Source organism: Hyperoodon ampullatus (genome assembly GCF_949752795.1).
Source record: "Hyperoodon ampullatus genome assembly, chromosome: 13".
NCBI classification, from domain to species: Eukaryota; Metazoa; Chordata; class Mammalia; order Artiodactyla; family Ziphiidae; genus Hyperoodon; species Hyperoodon ampullatus.
This window is the reverse complement of record NC_136926.1, coordinates 27,215,752-27,232,361: the sequence shown is the minus strand read 5'-3', so window position 1 is coordinate 27,232,361 and position 16,610 is coordinate 27,215,752. Positions and strand designations below refer to the sequence as shown.

Sequence of the window (16,610 nt, the reverse complement as noted above, 5' to 3'; positions counted from 1 at the left end):
TGCTGCTGTGAAGGGGTTTTGCAGACACGAAGTCTCAAGTGTGAGAACCGTAAGATACAGGGCAGTCCTGACTCACAGCCAGCAACGAAATGGGGACCTTAGTTCTACCACTGCAAAGAGCTGGATCCTGCCAGCAACCTGAATAAGCTTGAAAGCAGATTCTTCCCAAGAGCCTCCAGATAAGAGCAAAGCTGGCCAACAGGTCGATCTCAGCTTTGAGAGACCCTAAGCAGAGAACCCAGCTGAGCCTGCATTTCTGACACAAAGCCATGAGATAACCAACAGATGCAACTTTAAGCTGCAAAGTTTGTTAAGCAAGAATAGAAAATACATCCTCATAACAAACCTACGAGGTCTGTACAGATAAGGAAATGGAGGCAGAGAGAAAAATCACTTGCCCTCCGCCAGCTGGGGAATGGCAGAGCCAAGACTCAAACCCACAGACCTCCTCACTACTCTCTCATAGAGACAGGTGGACACATCTCCTCTGTCTTACTTGTGTTGTCTGAGAAGGAAGGGAGGGGACGAGCCAGCTTTGCCAATGGAGCCTTTGAATGGCCACCAGAAAATCAGGGGTAGCTCTCCAGAATCCTACCTCTCTGTGCCCCCAATCAGAAACTGAAAATATCCAGACTCGGACTGAGCAGAGAGGGAGTACGCAAGTCCCACTGATGGGCTACTGATGGCTTTCCTGGCACAGCTCTGCCCATGGCCTGAGGAACGGTGCTGATGCGGCAACTGGCAGTGTATGTGGATGGAGAGGCTGGGTGGGCAGCTGAGGGGCTGACAGGAGACATGTATCTCTGCCACTGGGCATTATGAACACCTTCCCATGAAACCGAGCAGAAACCTGCATACTCCCCACCCCTGTACAAAGGCCCCTCTATGTCCCCTGCCTCTTGTTTGTAGAAAAGCTGAAGTTTCCCAGGTCTCCCTGAGTCACAAAAGAGCAGGCTCAAACAGCTAACGATTAGGACAAGAGAGTCACAGAATCTTTCAGTGTCTGATGCACACTCCTGAGTTGTTTTACAGATACTATAACTGCCACCAGAGGGAAAAAGTCAAATGCATGATGACCAGACAGTAGCCATGACATAAGCTGCTCCATCTGTGGCTAGCACGATTCCAAAAACTGGCCTCAAGACAATGAGATTAACGTTATTGCTCATAATAATCTATATCTTTGTGGGCATCAAAATAATTGTAGCTTGCTCTGCCCAATTTTTAGTGAGCAGGCAACTAAAATTGTCAGCAAAGAGATGCCACAGACTCATGTCGACATCTCCCACTCTAAGAATATGGCACGCTATGTCAGCATGAAGAAGTTACAGAAGATGAGCCTTTGCCCCTAATCCCACAGAAATGGAATGATATCAGACAGTGGGGATCTGTAAGCAGCTCCTTTGCCCCGTTCCTGTTTGCCCATTTCTGTTCGCCTCAAAACTTACAGAAATGAGGTCACCAGGCAACACTTAACCTAACTCCTGACATATGCTCTACTGAATGCACACAATACCTTGCTTAACCTATTCTTTCCCTAGATTAAAAGAAGGAGGAATGAAAAATTAAGTAGTTAAAGAATGACTAGCTCTCTCCCCCAGCTTCTCCCTGTGCAATCCGGCAGGAGATCACGCAGGCAAGATAACATCTGAAGAAAGCTCATGAGGAGTCAGCCAGTCCACACCCAATGGAAAATGACGCAGAGCTTGACCTTCTGCTTCGATTCTGAGATTGTTTCCCCTTCTTCCCTTTAAAAACTGTCACGGCTGAGCAGAATCTTTGGAGTGCGTTCTGGGACACCAGTCCACCTTCTCCCCGGTTGCTGGCCTTCTGAGTAAAGCAACCTTTCCTTTGTACCAACACTTGTCTCTGGAGTATTGGCTTTTGAGCTGGGAGGAGCTGAGTCTGAGTTCAGTAACAATGAGACTGTTTAACTCCTAATTAAACTAGCTATGGGTTTCAGTTTTAAGGATGACTTAAATAAAACGCTTCAGTCCCGAACCAAGTAGTCCAGGGAACACTGCACTACTCCAAAACGACCAAAGCGGCATAAAACCCTGAACTGTTTGCTAAGGGCAGAGCTTTAGAGATGATGAATTAAATGCTGCTCCTTGCTCAGAGCACGTTTGCAGAGGTAGCGGCTGAAGGAATGAGCCCGAGGCGCCCAAGCAGGGTGTTTCGGGGAGAGGGCAGCGTCTCCCGGCCCCGGTTCTCCCCGCCGCGCCGCCTGCGCTGTGCGCCCAGCCTCCGCTTCATCCCGCCACCTCCACACCCGCTGCCTTCAGGAGCGGCTTCCGATCCGCTTTCGGGGTCCCTCCCGTGAGCCGCAGCCCCGTCAACGCCAATCTCGCCAGGGCCTCCCTCTGGCCGCGCTGCGAGCGGGGCGTGCTCCCGCCTGCCGCTCACTACTGTCCCGTGAAGGGAGCACCGGGGCCCCCGTGTCACAGACGCGGAAACTGAGGCTCCGCAAAGACGGCCCACACCGAGGGAGGCGAGGAAGGATCGGGTCGGGCCGGGGCCGAGACCCACCCCGCTCCCTCCACACCACTCGCTGAGCCCCAGACTCCCCCTCCTCCACCGCGCGCAGCGAACGTTAACCCGGGGCCCACCGGGGTGGGGCGTGCGAGGTGCGCGGGAAGGCGACGGGAGGGCACAGCCCGGCCCTCGGCGCCCTGCCGGCCCGGCCCGAGGCCCGGGGCTCGCGTGGGAACAGAGCTGATTTCGGCGGAAGTTCGGGGTGGCCGCCGGGACGCGGGGCCGGACCGCGCGCGATTCCCACCATTCACCTGAAGGAACCACAGCGTCTCCGGCTTCATGAACCGCGGCCGCCATTCGGCGACCCGGCGCCGAAATGTCGTCATCAAGCTGCGCGTGGCGTCACGTTCCCCCGGCCTGGCAGGAAATGGCGCCGCCGCCTCCTCTGGCGGACACAGTAAAAGGCGCGTGCGCAAAGCGAAGGCCCGCCGCGGAACGCGCGTGCGCAGCGGGGAAATCCGCCGTAAGGAGCGCGCGTGCGCGAAGATGCGTCGGTGCGTTAGGGCCTCGAGGCGCGCCCCCTACCGGGGAGTCGGCGCGGAACAGTTACGTTCTGGGCCCGACGGGCATTTATTGAGCGCCCACAGAATGCCCGCGCTGCACTGGGTGCCGCCACCTCGGCTAGCGCGCGGGGAAGCCCCGTCTCCAAGGGTCCGGTCTTACGCACGCCTGCAGCCGCCCGGGCCCGGGTCTGAGCGCCGGATGGCGTGGGCGCTGCGGGGAGAGGGGCGCGCGGCGGGCCGGTAGAGGGCGCGGCGGGCCGGACCGGGCGGGGTCGGTCGGAGCGGGGACCCGACCCAGCGACGCACACCCTCCGCGGTCCGCAGATGGCGGCGCCGGGCGCGGGGCCCGGGCCGGGGCCGCCACCGGGGTTGGAGGCGGCCCTGCAGAAGCTGGCGCTGCGGCGGAAGAAGGTGCTGAGCGCCGAGGAGATGGAGCTGTTCGAGCTGGCGCAGGCGGCGGGTGGCGCCATGGACCCCGACGTGTTCAAGTGAGCGCCCGGAGGAGGCGGGGTCCCGGGGGAGTCGGGGTCCCCGGGGACGGCCGGACCGGGCGAGTAGGGCTCACTGCCGCAGCGTGTGTTCTCGCCAGGATCCTGGTGGACTTGCTGAAGCTAAACGTGGCGCCCCTCGCAGTCTTCCAGATGCTCAAGTCCATGTGCGCCGGGCACAGGCTGGCGAGCGAGCCCCAGGACCCCGCGGCGGCGCCCCTGCCCACGCCCAGCGTGCCTGAGACCCGAGGTCAGAGCCGGGCCCGGGCGGCGGGGAGGGGGACGGGGGCAGAAGGGGAGCAGCGCCTGGCACCGCGCGGGCTTGGCCGTGAGTGGCCAGGCCTTTCTGTTCCTCTTGTCCCAGGACAGGCTGGGCCCATCCAAGGTCTGGCCCCTTGGGCTCCCATCCCTAGCTTCGACTTTGCTGCCACCTTTGAGGGTGCACCTCCAGATCGGGAGGACACAGGGTGGGAGACCCAGGCAGGCTAGACCTCGTCTGGGACTTTTGCGACCCCAGTTCCTCCCCACCTCTGCTCTCAACGTTTTTATCCCTCAAACATGGGAACAAGGCAGCTTTGGTCCCTGTCCTCATGGCCTGTATAGCCTCTACGGAAGTCCTCAGGGAGCAGGGCGGGGCAGAGGCTTTCCTGCGTGCCCTTCTTGGCACCCCACCCGGCCCAGGTCCTGCCCAGGAATCTGGACAGCGAAGCTTCCATCCTTGGGCTGTGGGTGGGCGCAGCCTGGAAGCCGTGGCTGGCAGGGTATAGAGGCCCGAGGGGCTTCCTCAGTCTGGAGAGTCATGGCTGGGGGATGAGCAGGTGCTGGTGACCAGGGTGTCATGATGGAGCTCTAATCCGCTTCGGGTGTCACTTATGCTCCCCATTCCAGAAACCCTCTGAAAGGCAGCAGAACCTCCAGGTTGGCTCCTTAGCCAGAAACATCCTGAGAAGGGGCTGACGTTGGGGCGGAGGGCAGCTAGGCCCTGTGGGTGGGTGTGCCTGGGCCCTGGGCACCTGTGACCCCGTCCTGAGAGGCCCTGGGCACTTGAGTGCAGGCCTCCTCACTGATGCACACTGTCTGCTCTCTTTGTGTCTCTCTCTGACCTCCAGCGGCCTCCTTTCTCTCTGCCGAGAACTGTACCCCCCCCGCAAGGCCCTCCTTTTCCTCGGCCCTGCAGCCTGCGGCCTCTCCAGTTCTGCTCCACGGCCCAGCTGCCTCGCACTCGCCTCTTTCTCTGGGGCCCCCCGGTTCCCTCCGGTTCTCTTGCTGCCTGTTCTCTCCTTTTGCAGGTTGCGTTTATTGGTTTATCTCTGGGGGTTGGTTCTCTCTCCTGTTTCCGTAGAAACTGCTGTGGCCCCCAGAAAGCCAGAGCAGCTTTGAGCTGCAAGGGCAGGGCCCAGTGGGCCATCGCTGCCCCGCAGCTTAGGGACTGAGGGCGTGATTTCACAGCTCCGCTCATTAGAGACAAGTGCAGTGCTCACAGGACAGGCCCACACCCCGTCCCCAAAGGCTAACTCTGCTGGTGAGACTTGCGCTCTGTAGAGCTGCCCCCAGCCCAGAGGAGGACACCCAAGGGGCGGGGAAGGGACAGCGTGGAGTGCTGTGGAGAGCAAAGCCTGAGGTGTGACAGGCACCTGGGCCTCTTAGATGCCATCACCCCCCTGGACTGGCTGCCTGGAGGATCAGACCATGGGTCCCCTCAACTGCCTGGTTCCTGAGCTGGGGGTGCCTTCCAGGCACTGCCAGGCACGATGAGGCTGGTGTGTTAGAGTGTGAAATCCCATGGGAGCTCTAGCTGCACCCTCCCACGTGCCCCTCCCTGCATCACCCACCTTGCTGTTCCAGGTGTGCCTGGAGCTTGGACAGGGGGCCTGAGGAGTGTGGGGACTAAAGGAGAGATCCCCTCACTCGGGGGTTTTGCCACTCCCTCCCTTGCTCAGTGCCAGGCCTGCTCTCAGTGTTGAGGGCACAGTGGGGCTGCAGGGTGGACACGCTGTCTGTCCAGTGGCTAGACATACCGACAGTGACGGGCGTCCAGTCTCGAAGGACAGCACCGGCCTTGCTGGAGCAGCAGGCGTTTAACAAACTGGGGGCAGGGCCGTTGCACCAGCCGCAGAGTCCGGTGCGCTGCTGCAGCGCCTGGGAGGGGGCTGACCTGGGGTGTGGGGGGAGGGAGGGAGAGGGTGCCGTCAAGGGTGGATTGGGGTGCGGGGCTGGGAGCACCGCATAGAGGGATGGGAGGTGGGGAGGAAGCCCCGGGCCAGGGACTGGAGAGGCATGGGGCACTGGGCCCCACAGGGTCGTTTCCCCTTGAGTGCTCAGGCCATAGGTCCTGCTGGGTTGGGCAGCCACCAGCCAGGGTACAAGGGCACTGAGGCCCTGGGGAGATGCCCAGTGGAGGTAGAGGGCAGATGAGGGGCCGTGCCAGGAGTACACTGAGGCCGAGAAGCAGAGGCCGCCAATGAGATAGATCTCTGAGGCTGCACGTCAAAGCATCTGTCCACACAGATCTCTGGTCACCTGGTTAATGGCAGGATCTGGGTAGAGAAAATAAGGAGCATTGTCACAGAGTAAGCAGTGGGGGACCTTGATGGTCTAGGCTGGTGGTGGGGGTCTGGGAACGTTGGAGCCAGCTGGCCTTAGCTTTCCCTCAGAATCGGAGTGAGGTTGACCCAGACCAAGGGCTGGAGCCCCACTCAAGGGCTTGGCTCTCTGGGTTCCTGTCCCCTGGCCATCCAGGTGCCCCGTGGGGCCTGTCAGGCTCACCATTTCTGTCCTGAGAGCTCAGGGGGGTTAGGCTTGTCTTGGTAAGGATGCGGAGTTAGGTTCAGTTGTGTACTGTTGAAGTTTAGGGAAACCACACATTCTAAAAAGATGTCCCCCCCAGAAAGCATAAGGTGGAGTCTGCTGTGCGGAGCCATGAGAACAGGTACCCGAGCGTTGGCACCAGAAGGGAATGGACACCTCACGGATAACTTTTATACTGATTACCCGCTAAAATGACATACTGGATGTTTGGGTTAATTCAAACATTTAAGTCAATTTCCTGTTTCTTTTACTTTTTAACATGGCTCTTAAAAAAGCTAAAGACCACGCAGGTGGCTCACAGCCCATCTCTGGGGGCAGCGCAGCTGCAGAGCACTCAGGCCGAGCTTCTCCCCAACACGGCATCGGGCTGTGTGCCTGGAGGGGTCACAGGCACGTCCATGTGGGGATCACCTCCCCAGAAGTGTGGGCTGAGTTAAGGGTTAAAGCGCACATGTGCAGTCCGTGTTGTGCATTGTTCTGTCTGTATCTGTTCTGGAAGCACCAGTCAAGCCCCTGCTGTGTGCTCTGCACACCCCTGGCCGCCCACTCATCCTGGCCACCAGACCCCACCAGCCGGCCTTGCAGATAGCAGGGCTGTGGTGTATTCTTTCCCTCTCATTTCTCACCCACCCGTCCCCCCACCCCTCCACACACAATATGCCTTCAGTGTTGGCTCACAGCCGGTCACTGACATTTGGCCTCAGCAGCCATCTGGCCTGTAACTCCATAAGGGGGTGCGCCACCACCCAGGAGAAAGCGCTCTGGGGCTTTCTATAATTCTCGTTCCCGCCCAGCTCTGCAGCAGAGCTCTCAGGGTGGGTGATCAGGGGTCCCGGGGGCCACTCCAAAGGTCAATGGTAGAGTGGGTCCTACCGGGTCTGGGTGGTTCCCCAGCTTCAGGGCCCCCCTGAGTCACGGGTGGCAATGGGCTGGTGAATTTGGGACATTTGCTTCATTAGGGGGCATCCAACACTGAGTGGCCACAGCTGGTTTCAGAGGTAGGAGGGTAAACCAGACTGTTTTTAACAGACACCCTTGTCTGTCTTTGACCCTTAAGAGGGCCCCACAGGAACCAGGCCTGGGAGCATGTCCCCACCACCCCCACCGCAGCTTGTGGTCACCCTTGGCTCAGCCCCAGTCCTCACTGCATTCCATTGGACCCTAATAACCCTGTCAGGAGGGAGCTGGAGCAGGCCTGATGAGCTCCCAGATGCCCCCTGCTGGGTCCACTGGGCCCTGCAAACCTTCTTGACCTCCACAGCCGCGTGTAAAATGAGGCCCGAGTGGGTCTCCCCACGAATGTCCAAAGCATGTGATTCCTTTAGGGTTCTAAGAATCACACTGAGCTGGATAAATGGGCTTTCATCCTTAAATAGTTTTCTTGACACCTTCTATGACTCAGTTACACTGGTTTCTTATTTCCAAAGTTTATCGGCCTCGTCAGATTTAAAGATGAACATTACTTGCTCTTTTCTAGTTTCCTCTCATCCTTGAGTGTCCAGAGGGACCCTGGTCATTACACTGAGGGGGAGAGGAAACTCACACATGTGCAAGCCAAAGCAAAGCTGGCTTCAAAGTGAGGCCTGCAGCTGGGACCCGCCCTGCTGCTTGCGGTGGAGCTACGCCTGAGCTGTGCTTTGGGAGCACCCGGCACCTGGGGCTAGGCCACGGGCTCCACGGACCTGATTTGGCCTGGCTCAGCCTTGGTGGGGAGGGGGAAGCATGGCCTGAGCAGGGCACTGGCACATTGGGAAACCCTGCAGGGTGGTGGGGCCCATGCACTCACAGGACCAGTCACTGGGGACCAGAGATTAGCATTTGTACCAGAGATGAGGGGTGATGTTTCTCTTTGCTTCTGTCTCTGGGAGTCACTGGGACAGGGTTGGCCCGGCTTCACCCTACCACACGCTCCTGTCTACTCCACCCGGCACTGGGGAACCCATTACTACTACACTTTTGTCAAGTCGAGTACACACAGGCTCTCGAGGGAGAAGCAACGCCAGGGAAACCCAAGCTTTCAGGGTTACAAGCTGATGCCACTTCAACCCACCCCTCCGTGCCAGGCAGCACAGACCTCCTGCTCTCTGAGGGAGAACTTTCCCAGAAAGTGTCTTGAGGAGGGCCATCCTATCCCTGCAGGAGTCCTGGGGAGAAGCTAGGTGTGAGGATTAGAGCACCGACTTGAGTCTCAAATGCAGGTCCCTCCCCTTGCCCAAGGTGACAGCCGGTGAGCAGAAACAACTTAACAAGCCCCTAGGAAACTGTCATGTCTTCTGTCCAAGAGCCCCCGGTTCCCCACTGCAGGCTGTTGGACTACACCGGGATGGAGGCTGGGGGTCAGAGCTGCGGGCCGAAGGAGAGCCCAGGTTGAGGCAGGCCCAGCGGGGAGGGACTGTGACCCAGGCACGCTTGTCCCCCGGGGTCCTCTCTGTTGCTGATGCCACAGGCACTGGCCCAGGCATGACTGCAGACCTTCCTGGCTGTCGGCACAAGACAGACTAAAGCTGGCAGGTTACCAGTGGGGGAGCGGCCGGAGCTGTGCTCTGCACCTGAGCGTGACCGCCCCATGGACAGGGCGCGTCCTCAGCAGGAGCCCAGTCATAGGACCCAGTGAACCTGAATATTGAAAATGTATGAGGAAGAGCTTCCAAGATCCAAATCCAGAAGACTGACTAACATGCTTCCTGCGTCACCATGTCTGACGGGGAGGGCAGGTGCTGGGGGTCGACACGCCGATCTGCCCCTGGCACGGCTCTCGGGACACAGACAATAGGTGTTGCGAGGTGGCCTCTGCCCGGTTGCTAATGCCTGTGTTCTGTGTCTGCTCAGGGAGAAACAAAGGCAGCGGTGCCCTTGGCGGAGGCCCGACGCTGCCAGAACGCGGCGTCCGGGAAGGATCCAGCCAGAGGATGCCCCGCCAGCCCAGCGCCACCAGGCTGCCCAAGGGGGGCGGGCCGGGGAAGAGCCCCACGCGGAGCAACACCTGAGCAAGAGGATTTGCATGGGCCCACCGCGGGCCGCCAGCCTCTCAGACAGGCTGCTCCTCCTGTCGGTAATAAACCTCTTTGAAAACCTGAGGGTCTGTTCAAGATGTCTTCTGTTACCTTTTGAATATATTAAGGCACAGAGATTTAGAATTAGTTCTGTGTGCTGGTCCTCGTCATGCTTCAGCTGAACCAACAAGTGACTTCAACCAGTGACCCCACCTTCCCGACCTCATTTTTGAGCCTGTGAGAAAATGCGCATATTACCAGGTCTGCGTTTTCACTGAGGCCCTCCCAGGGCGCTCAGGTGCAGGGCGCTCAGGTGCAGCACAGGTTTGAGCACAGAAGGGCTGTGACCTAGAGCTTTTAACCCTCTGTGGGTCATGCATGCCACAGAGAATCCAGTAAAACCCTTTCCCCCAAAATGTCTTGACCTTCCACATTTGCCCCAGTTTTACAGGTTTACATGGACCTCAGGTTTTCAAACTCCAATTCTAAGCTTTTACACCTTAGTCCACTTGTCCCGTCAATAAAGAAGCCTGAAAAATGGCAAATTCAATTGAAAAAACCTAACTCAGTTTTCCTAGCACTATTTGTTTTTTGTGTGTGTTTTTAAACCTTGGATTGGAAACACTGACTTTTTGCCCTTGGTTCACATCACATAAGCAGAGGCTCCTCACCGATGTAGGTCCACCCACCCCAGCAGCACAGCCCAAGCAGCTGGACAGCCGTCCACATGGCCCAGCAGAGGGGTCCTCCCTGCTCCTGTGGACAGATGAGCATGTTCCAGGTGAGCACAAGAGACAGAGGTTTAATTCAGAAACTGTAGATAAACATCTGTAACATGACAGTTGGCGGGGGACAGGGGGCCACTAGCCGCGCCCTCGCATTCAGTACTCTTCCCCTTCCTCGGCCTCCGCTTCCACCGAGTCCACGCCCACCTCTTCATAATCTTTCTCCAGTGCTGCCAGGTCCTCCCGGGCCTCCGAGAACTCGCCCTCCTCCATGCCCTCCCCCACGTACCAGTGCACGAAGGCACGCTTGGCGTACATGAGGTCGAACTTGTGGTCTAGGCGGGCCCAGGCCTCGGCGATGGCCGTGGTGTTGCTCAGCATGCACACGGCCCGCTGCACCTTGGCCAGGTCTCCCCCTGGGACCACTGTGGGGGGCTGGTAGTTGATGCCCACCTGCCAAAGAAGGGGAGAAAGCACTGCATGAAGCTTCCGTCAATCCAGGAATGGTGGCTGCGTTCGTGGAAACAAGGCATGGAGGTGCCCTCTGGCGACCCGGGGAGGCTGGGGCCACCCTGTACTCTGGGCCCAGCTGTGTGCCAGGCAAGGTGCCAGGAAAGCAGGGTTCTGGTTGCCAGACAAGGAAAACAGAAAGAGGAGCCCCAGAGCCTGCCACCCTGGCTCACACCCAAGCTGCTGGAGGGCCTGTGTCCCAGCAACTGTGACATGTGATAGGTACCCAGGTGATAGGACTATCTTCCCTCTAAGAAGGGACACTGCTTGGGATTCTTCATATGTTATTTTCTCCAGAGGGTTCAACAAGATGGGGATTAATGTCTGCAGCTGAGCCTTTTCCACCCAGGCAGATTCAGAGAACACAACTGTGGCAGAATCGTGAGGGCAGGTCACACCCCCTGCTTTACCAACAAACAGTGTATACATAGCAGAGTGACAAGCACACTGTTAGAGGTCCCTGACGCTGTGACCACTGCCGTGGACGCGGCCCACATGAACGCTAAGAGGGAGGGAATGAGATCCCAGCACTGGGACCAAGGGAGAGGCAGTCCAAGCTTCAGACCAGGGATCACGTGACCAGAGGTTTTAGCAGGAGATACAGGGCCTGTCAAGGGGTCTACGGCACACGTTCTAGGCTGCTGGGCCACAGGGGCTCTGTCACAGATACTCAACCCTGTCTCTGCAGCATAAGGCCTGCCACAGCAATGAGACAATAAGTGGGGACGGCTGTGCTCACATGAAACCATTCACAAAACCAGGTGATGGGTCGGCCAGCTGTGCTGAGCCCTGGACCAGAGGAAGAAACCCAGACTCCTAGGTAAGAACCCACCGCAGCAGTGAGGGTCTGAGCCAGCGGAGGCCCTAAGAGCAGGGCTCAGGGAAGCACAGTTCCATTCCCAGAGGGAAGGTTGGGAATCAAGTAAGGAACAAGGTTTCTGTCCTGTGTCCAGTGGAAGGTCGGAGCAAGCTGGGTCTGAGGACAACCCAGGACATACTGTATAGGCTCCCCAATCTCCACTTCTCCACAAAAGGATTCATGACAGTGCTGTAAACCAAACGTTCCATACGACACTTAAATTGGATGTAATTTTTACATGACGATGGAATCAAGTGGAATTCAGAGACAACAGTTTACAGTAGTGCCCCAAGTTCAAAGATCCCCACAAGTTACCAAAACGCCCAGAAAATTCCTATATTTCTATTCTAAGAAAACTTACTGTAAGAAAAAACATCTTATTTCTAAATCAACCTATGTTTTCCACCCAAGAACTCCTCCAGGTAATTTCTGTAAAAAATACACTCACAGAGCTGTATCATGTGATGACTCAGGAAGGAAGTTCTAGAGACACCAGTGAAGGAATGAAAACTGTCCCGCAGCTCACTAATCCATGACCCAGCCTGGCTTCCCTGTATCAGGGTACCCTCCACAAAGGAGCAGCACCCCATCCCAGGATCTGCCGCGGGCGGAAAGGTGAACACGTCTTACCGCCCAGCCTACCTTGAACCCAGTCGGGCACCAGTCCACAAACTGGATGGTGCGCTTGGTCTTGATGGTGGCGATGGCCGCATTGACGTCTTTGGGGACCACGTCCCCCCTGTACAGCATGCAGCAGGCCATGTACTTGCCGTGGCGAGGGTCACACTTGACCATCTGGTTGGCTGGCTCGAAGCAGGCGTTGGTGATCTCGGCCACGGACAGCTGCTCATGGTAGGCCTTCTCGGCCGAGATGACCGGGGCGTACGTGGCCAGGGGGAAGTGGATGCGGGGGTAGGGCACCAGGTTGGTCTGGAACTCCGTCAGGTCCACGTTGAGGGCGCCGTCAAAGCGCAGGGAGGCCGTGATGGAGGACACGATCTGCCCGATCAGACGGTTAAGGTTGGTGTACGTGGGCCGCTCGATGTCCAGGTTGCGCCGGCAGATGTCGTAGATGGCCTCGTTGTCCACCATGAAGGCACAGTCCGAGTGCTCCAGGGTCGTGTGCGTGGTCAGGATGGAGTTGTAGGGCTCCACCACAGCTGTGGACACCTGGGGGGCCGGGTAGATGGCGAACTCCAGCTTGGACTTCTTGCCGTAGTCCACCGAGAGTCGCTCCATGAGCAGAGACGCAAAGCCCGAGCCGGTGCCGCCCCCGAAGCTGTGGAAGATGAGGAAGCCCTGCAGGCCCGTGCACAGGTCCGCCTGTGGGAGAGCAGAGGCCATGAGGCCACGCCCGCACGAGCCATGCCACCACCCCCACGGGCCCCCACGGGCCCCGGTCACGGCACACTCTTCCTCTGCAGGTTCACTATACGGGTTCAACCCATCCACAGGGAACACGCGTCACACTTAGCAGTTACAGACGTGGACGCACTGCGGCCACACCGGAAAGGAAGACCCTGCACTCATGGTTCTGCTGGGTTTTGCCAAAGTGATGTCCCGGGGAGATCCCGGGCCTCCCCTCCTGTCCAGGAGGCCTTCCCAGGGCCCTTCTCACCAGTTTGCGGATCCGGTCCAGGACCAGATCGACGATCTCCTTGCCGATGGTGTAATGGCCTCTGGCGTAGTTATTGGCCGCGTCCTCCTTCCCGGTGATCAGCTGCTCCGGGTGGAAGAGCTGCCTGTAGGTCCCCGTGCGCACTTCATCTGCAGAGAGGACAGCGTGCCCGAGACTCTAAGGACGGTCGCTGACTCACCGGGATGGCCAGGTCCGGGGAAACCTTCAATTCTACAGGCACGTGCTGCGCCTCGCAGGCCAGCAGCGTCAGCGTCTCACAGAAAAGGTCTCCGTGTGATACACATGCCTCATCTGCCGTTTATGGCTCCGGGAAGGTCCAGTCAACCCGGGGAACAAATGCCAGTGTGGCCAGTTCCCAAAGGCGGGGGAGTGCTCACACCGCACAGGCGGTTCTGCGTGTGCATGTTTCGTTCACACCCACAGCTACACCCAGGGCGTTGCTGAAATGGCCCTGATGTACTAGACATCAGCGTGACTTTTGCCGGGCGCTCTCTGTGGCCTGGGTCTAACGGGCTCTAGGGTGACATTCTGTTGTCTCCTGGGTGGCCGCCACTGAAAGGTGCTCTCTCCTGGCAGCTCCCCTTGGAAACTACCTCGGGCTTCTGATCTGGAGGAACCCAGCAAAGGTTCTGTGCTTCCCCTTCTAAGTCTAAGGGTACCTACCGACCACAGTGGGCTCCAGGTCCACGAACACGGCTCTGGGCACATGCTTGCCAGCCCCGGTCTCACTGAAGAACGTGTTGAACGAGTCATCCCCACCGCCGATGGTTTTGTCACTTGGCATCTGGCCGTCGGGCTGAATTCCATGTTCAAGGCAGTACAGCTCCCAGCAGGCATTGCCGATCTGGACCCCCGCCTGCCCCACGTGGATAGAGATGCACTCACGCTGGGAACGAAAGTATACACGTGAGGACCCTCAGCTTCAAGGCGGTTGTCACTATGTGGCACGCAAATGAGACCCAACGTCTTAAATTAATCTCTAAAATCTTTTGGTTTCTTAAGGTCTTATCAGACATTATTGTCCCATGAGCTTCCAATGGTCATTTTATGTCTGAGCATGGATGGAGACACACTTGAACTGTGAATAGGAATACAGCCATTATAAACATCTTCCCAGCGAGACTTCCCTGGTGGCACAGCAGTTAAGACTCCACACTCCCAATGCAGGGGGCCCGGGTTTGATTCCTGGCCAGGGAACTAGAACCCGCATGCATGCCACAACTAAGAGTTCGCATACCACACCTAAGGAGCCCACCTGCCACAACTAAGGAGCCAGCGAGCCGCCACTAAGGAGTCTGTCTGCCACAACGAAGACACAGCACAACCAAATAAATAAATAAATAAACAAATAAATAAAACCTCTTCCTAGCAATCAATAAAAAAGGTTAAAAATTTATACAAGGGCTGCCCTGGTGGCGCAGTAGTTAGGAATCCGCCTGCCAATGCAGGGGACACGGGTCCGAACCCTGGTCTGGGAAGATCCCACATGCCGTGGAGCACTAAGCCCGTGCACCACAACTACTGAGCCTGCGCTCTAGAGCCCGTGAGCCACAACTACTGAACCTGTGTGCCACAACTACTGAAGCCCGTGCGCCTAGAGCCTGTGCTCTGCGACAAGAGAGGCCACAGCAATGAGAAGCCGACGCACCGCAACGAAGAGCAGCCCCCGCTCGCCGCAATTAAAGAGAAGCCTGCGTGCAGCAACAAAGACCCAATGCAGCCAAAAATAAAATAAATTAATTAAAAAATAATTTATACAAAATAAGCAGTCAGGCCATTTTATTTCCACCTTAGGCTGTATTTACCAACCTGATATAAGCAACGGCTTAGAAAAAAAACATGAAGTAACACTTTTCAGTCATTAGACAATAGGCAGCAGAAGACAGTAAGTGATTCCTTAGAGCATGGAAACAAGGCAAGCCCTACAGATTCCCCAGAAGGCTACTGGGGAGTGTCCAGGCTGCAGCCGAGACAGGAGAAACCCAGGGATCTCCCTGAGGTGAGCAGAGAGAATCCTGTGTTGAGAGAGGTCAAGGCAGCTAGAAAGCCTGGTGCTGGCTTTCTATCTGGAGGAGAGACAGCTGCATGGAGCGAGCTCAGGGAGATCAGCAGGGGGTCCCCGAGTCCTCACTGTGGGCTGCTCAGCACAGGTGGGGAGGGACCCCTGAGCTCACACCTGCCATGGCAGAAAGACATCCTAACTCACAGAGCACTGGGTGGAGTCCTCAGTAGTGGGGCCAAGTGAGGCCAACCCTAAAGACTGGTCTGAACCCACTTAAGAAAGCTGAAAAGCAAGCCTCAAAAGGATCAAATTGTTCCCAGGTATACTAATAGCATCCCCCCAAAAGCCTAGAAACAGCTGAAATAACAGCCAAAAAAATCTAACACCCAATAATGTAAAATTCATGCCTGGTATCCAATCTAAAGTTACCATATACACCAGAAAATTAAAAAATAAAACCTAGAAAAGTCAGAAAATATTACCATATGAAGAGAAAAAGCAATCAATAAAAACAGACCCAGAAATGACAGATGATAGAATTAGTAAACAAGGACATTAAAATAACTATTATATATCTACATGCTCAGGAAAGTACAGGAAAAAATGAGCATGATAAGGAGAGACATGTTTGATATAAAAAAGAGCTAACTCAAATTGCTAATGATAAAAAAAGACAATGTCTGTAATGAAAAACACACTGGATGAGATTAACAACAGATTATGAATAGTTTGGAGTAACTATAAATGAAAAGTGTACTTTAAAAATTGTATAAAAGGGCTTTCCCTGGTGGCACAGTGGTTAAGAATCCGCCTGCCAATGCAGGGGACATGGGTTTGAGCCCTGGTCCGGGAAGATCCCACATGCCGTGGAACAACTAAGCCCGGAGCACCACAACCACTGAGCCTGCGCTCTAGAGCCCGAGAGCCACAACTACTGAGCCCATGTGCCTAGAGCCCATGGTCCACAACAAGAGAAGCCACGACAATGAGAAGCCCGCGCACCTCAACGAAGAGTAGCCCCGGCTCACCCCAATGACAGAAAGCCCGTGCACAGCAACGAAGACCCAACACAGCTATAAATAAATCAATAAGTAAATTTATTTTCTAAAAATTGTATAAAATATAAAAAACAAAAACTCCCCAGCAGATTATATACTAAGAAGATTTGAGAATGATGAAAAAGTTCTGGAAATAGTGCTGATGGTTATACAACATGTAAATGTACTTAATGCTACTGAATTATACACTTAAAAATGGTTAAAATGGTAACTTTTGTCATGTGTAGTTTACCACACACAAAAAAGGAGATACTCAGCAATAAAAATGAACTGTGTTGCAACAACATGGGTGAATCTCTAAATAATTAGTAAGTGAAAGAATCCAAACAACAACAAATTAACTCAATGATCCCATTCATATAAAATCCTAGAAAATACAGAAATGTGGATTAGTGGGGGAGGGAAAGGGGGTGAGGCAGAAGGGAGGATTTACAAAGGGGTACCAGGTAACTTTGGGGGGTGATGGGTATGTTCATATCTTGATTGAGGT

The 16,610-nt window shown here is 56.0% G+C and overlaps 2 protein-coding genes across 3 annotated transcripts; one reads left to right on the top strand and one right to left on the bottom strand.

Annotated features, from left to right (window-relative positions):
* Positions 1-3,080: 3,080 nt before the first annotated feature.
* Positions 3,081-9,423, top strand: MZT2B (mitotic spindle organizing protein 2B). 2 transcript variants are annotated; one of them, XM_079717551.1, is made up of 4 exons: positions 3,081-3,526; positions 3,628-3,776; positions 4,636-4,815; positions 9,164-9,423. In XM_079717551.1, exons 1-4 carry the CDS (start codon positions 3,363-3,365, stop codon positions 9,319-9,321), a joined length of 651 nt encoding a protein of 216 aa, XP_079573677.1. In that variant the 5' UTR covers positions 3,081-3,362; the 3' UTR covers positions 9,322-9,423. The 2 variants fall into 2 exon arrangements, with proteins under 2 accessions (XP_079573677.1, XP_079573678.1); XM_079717552.1 differs by lacking the exon at positions 4,636-4,815 and having other exon boundaries at positions 3,109-3,526.
* Positions 9,424-10,208: 785 nt separating this feature from the next.
* LOC307061966 (tubulin alpha-3 chain) lies at positions 10,209-13,844 on the bottom strand (the record flags this gene model as incomplete). The annotated part of the gene is made up of 4 exons (XM_079717365.1): positions 10,209-10,505; positions 12,064-12,744; positions 13,040-13,188; positions 13,724-13,844. The coding sequence occupies 4 exons, from the start codon at positions 13,842-13,844 to the stop codon at positions 10,209-10,211; spliced, it is 1,248 nt and encodes a 415-aa protein (XP_079573491.1).
* Between the last annotated feature and the right edge of the window lie 2,766 nt (positions 13,845-16,610).